Source organism: Hydra vulgaris, chromosome 07 (genome assembly GCF_038396675.1).
Source record: "Hydra vulgaris chromosome 07, alternate assembly HydraT2T_AEP".
NCBI lineage: Eukaryota > Metazoa > Cnidaria > Hydrozoa > Anthoathecata > Hydridae > Hydra > Hydra vulgaris.
In genome coordinates this window covers 30457795-30460000 of record NC_088926.1, presented here as the reverse complement: position 1 = coordinate 30460000, position 2206 = coordinate 30457795, and the positions used below count along the sequence as shown (strand labels likewise).

The 2206-nt window shown below is 27.4% G+C and overlaps 1 protein-coding gene across 1 annotated transcript in view; it reads left to right on the top strand.

Annotated features, from left to right (window-relative positions):
* LOC101235801 (uncharacterized) overlaps positions 1-832 on the top strand; it is a 1047-nt gene extending 215 nt beyond the window's left edge. The window contains exon 1 of the mRNA XM_065802110.1: positions 1-832. This exon is cut by the window's left edge and continues 215 nt beyond it. Coding sequence (XP_065658182.1) covers positions 1-832 — 832 coding nt within the window.
* Positions 833-2206: the final 1374 nt, after the last annotated feature.

The window sequence follows — 2206 nt, the reverse complement described above, 5'->3', positions numbered from 1 at the left end:
TATTCCATCAACAAATAATTCATTGTTATGTGACATTTCTTTGTGTATCGACACACAAAATCAAATTGGAAGTTGTTTATACGAAATGGGAAAATATGATAAAGCAATAGAAATTTATTGTTCCGTTGAAAAAGTTCAAAGTGAAGTTTTAGGAAACAATCATGCATCAACATTAGCAACAAAAAACAATATAGGAAACTGTTTATACGGAATGGAAAAATATACCGAAGCCTTGGAGGTTTATTATTCTGTTGATAAAGCAAAAAGTACAACTTTGCCAATCAACCATCCATCAACATTAATTACAAAAAACAACCTCGGAAGTTGTCTTTACAAAATGGGAATATATAATAAAGCTTTAGAAGTTTATCGATGTTTGGATAAAATGCAATCTAAAACTTTAGGAATCAATAATCCTTCAACAATGGCGACAAAAAACAATTGTGGACTTTGTTTGTCTAAACTAGGAAAATATGAAGAAGCTTTAAAAATTTATTATTTTCTTGATAAAACTCAAACTGAATGTTTCGGAGTCAATCACCCATTGACAGTTAACACAAAAAATAATATTGGATGCAATTTGTACTTATTAGGAAAATATAACGAAGCTTTAGAAGTTTATAATTCTATTGAAAAGATACAAAGCAGAATTTTAGAAGTCGATGATCAATCAGCAATGAGTGTAAAAAACAATATTGGGTGTTGTTTGTACGGAGTGGGAAAATATAATGAAGCTTTAGAAATTTATCACGCAGTTGATAAAGTGCAAACCGAATTTTTCGCGAAAAAATTATTTAAAAAAAATCATGAAGTTGTATTAATTGATGATTAATGTAAGAATAATTATAAACGTTAACATAATTATAACAATTATAAACGTTAACATAATTATAACAATTATAAACGTTAACATAATTATAATAATTAAATATTAAAGTTTAACGAAAAATTTTTTTAATGTTAACTGTTTTACTATTGCTGATTTTTTATTATTATTTTTTTTTGGCATAAGAAATTTAAATGGTGTTAAACATTTGAGTTAAATGTAATCGGAATTAAATATCTTCGGAATGAAAATAAATATTTTTTAATCATTTTTAAATATTTTTTCAATCTTTTTTCATAGCTGTTAAAAATTTTAAATGCAATTACCTAAAAACACTTTTAAGTCCATTTTTCAACTTCAAAGTTTCAGCCTAATATAAATGTTTTTCTTTGCTCCCACTTCAGCTTGTCTGTTATACCTCTTTGTTTTTACAATACGTAAGTTGCTCACTAACGGTTGGTTTTCATATAGTCGCACTGAGACATTTGTCGCGCAGTATTTGATGTACGATCACTCGATGTACTTAAGGATAGGTCTCTAAAATATAAAATTTTTAAGCGCAATAAAAAATCGAAAACTAAAACTTTTCTTTCACCAGGATCCAAACAAAATATTCCAAAGTTTTTAACGAATCTGATCAAATCAGCTCTTCTTAGAATATAATCCGCTGTTAATAATTTAAGTAAAAATGAAGCAAAATTGAATATTTGAGGTTGTGCGAGATGTTCGTATTTGTTTGTTTCACTTCAACGAGGAAAAAGATTTATTTTGGCATACTTTCCATCGTTTGTGTTTATAATAATTTATATTAAAAAGTGATAAATGTGCGGCCGTAGAGCAGTGGTTAGAGCGCTTGCTTTATAAGCAGAAGATCCAGGTTCGAAACGAGATCTGGACAAATTTTCGCGTCACGGTAAGGAAGGAGGCGTGAACTTCCTGGTTAAATGCACTTCCGCGGTGCTCTGTGACAAGACCGTTAGGACTTCTTGGGGCACCTAAGATAAAAAATTAAAAAAAAAAAAAAATGAATGTTTGATGAAAAAATGTATATTATAACTTATATTGAACGTTAGAAACGAGGAACATATCAAAAAGTTATTTTTATATAAAAAAATCTTAATTTTATGATTTTTTTTAGTATTTTATGTAAATAATTTAACTATAATAAATCAACTTTAATTAGTTTATTTGAATGTTTACAAAATCTCACTTATTGACAAGGTATATTTTTAAGGGCTCACTTACGTATTTATTTTTGTATTTGCATTTGGTAAAAATGGGTTAAATTAGCGTATTTGTATTTGTATTGTATTTGATAAAGAAAATTCTTAAATAATTATATTTGTATTTGATTGAAATGCATTTGCAGTTCCACAAACT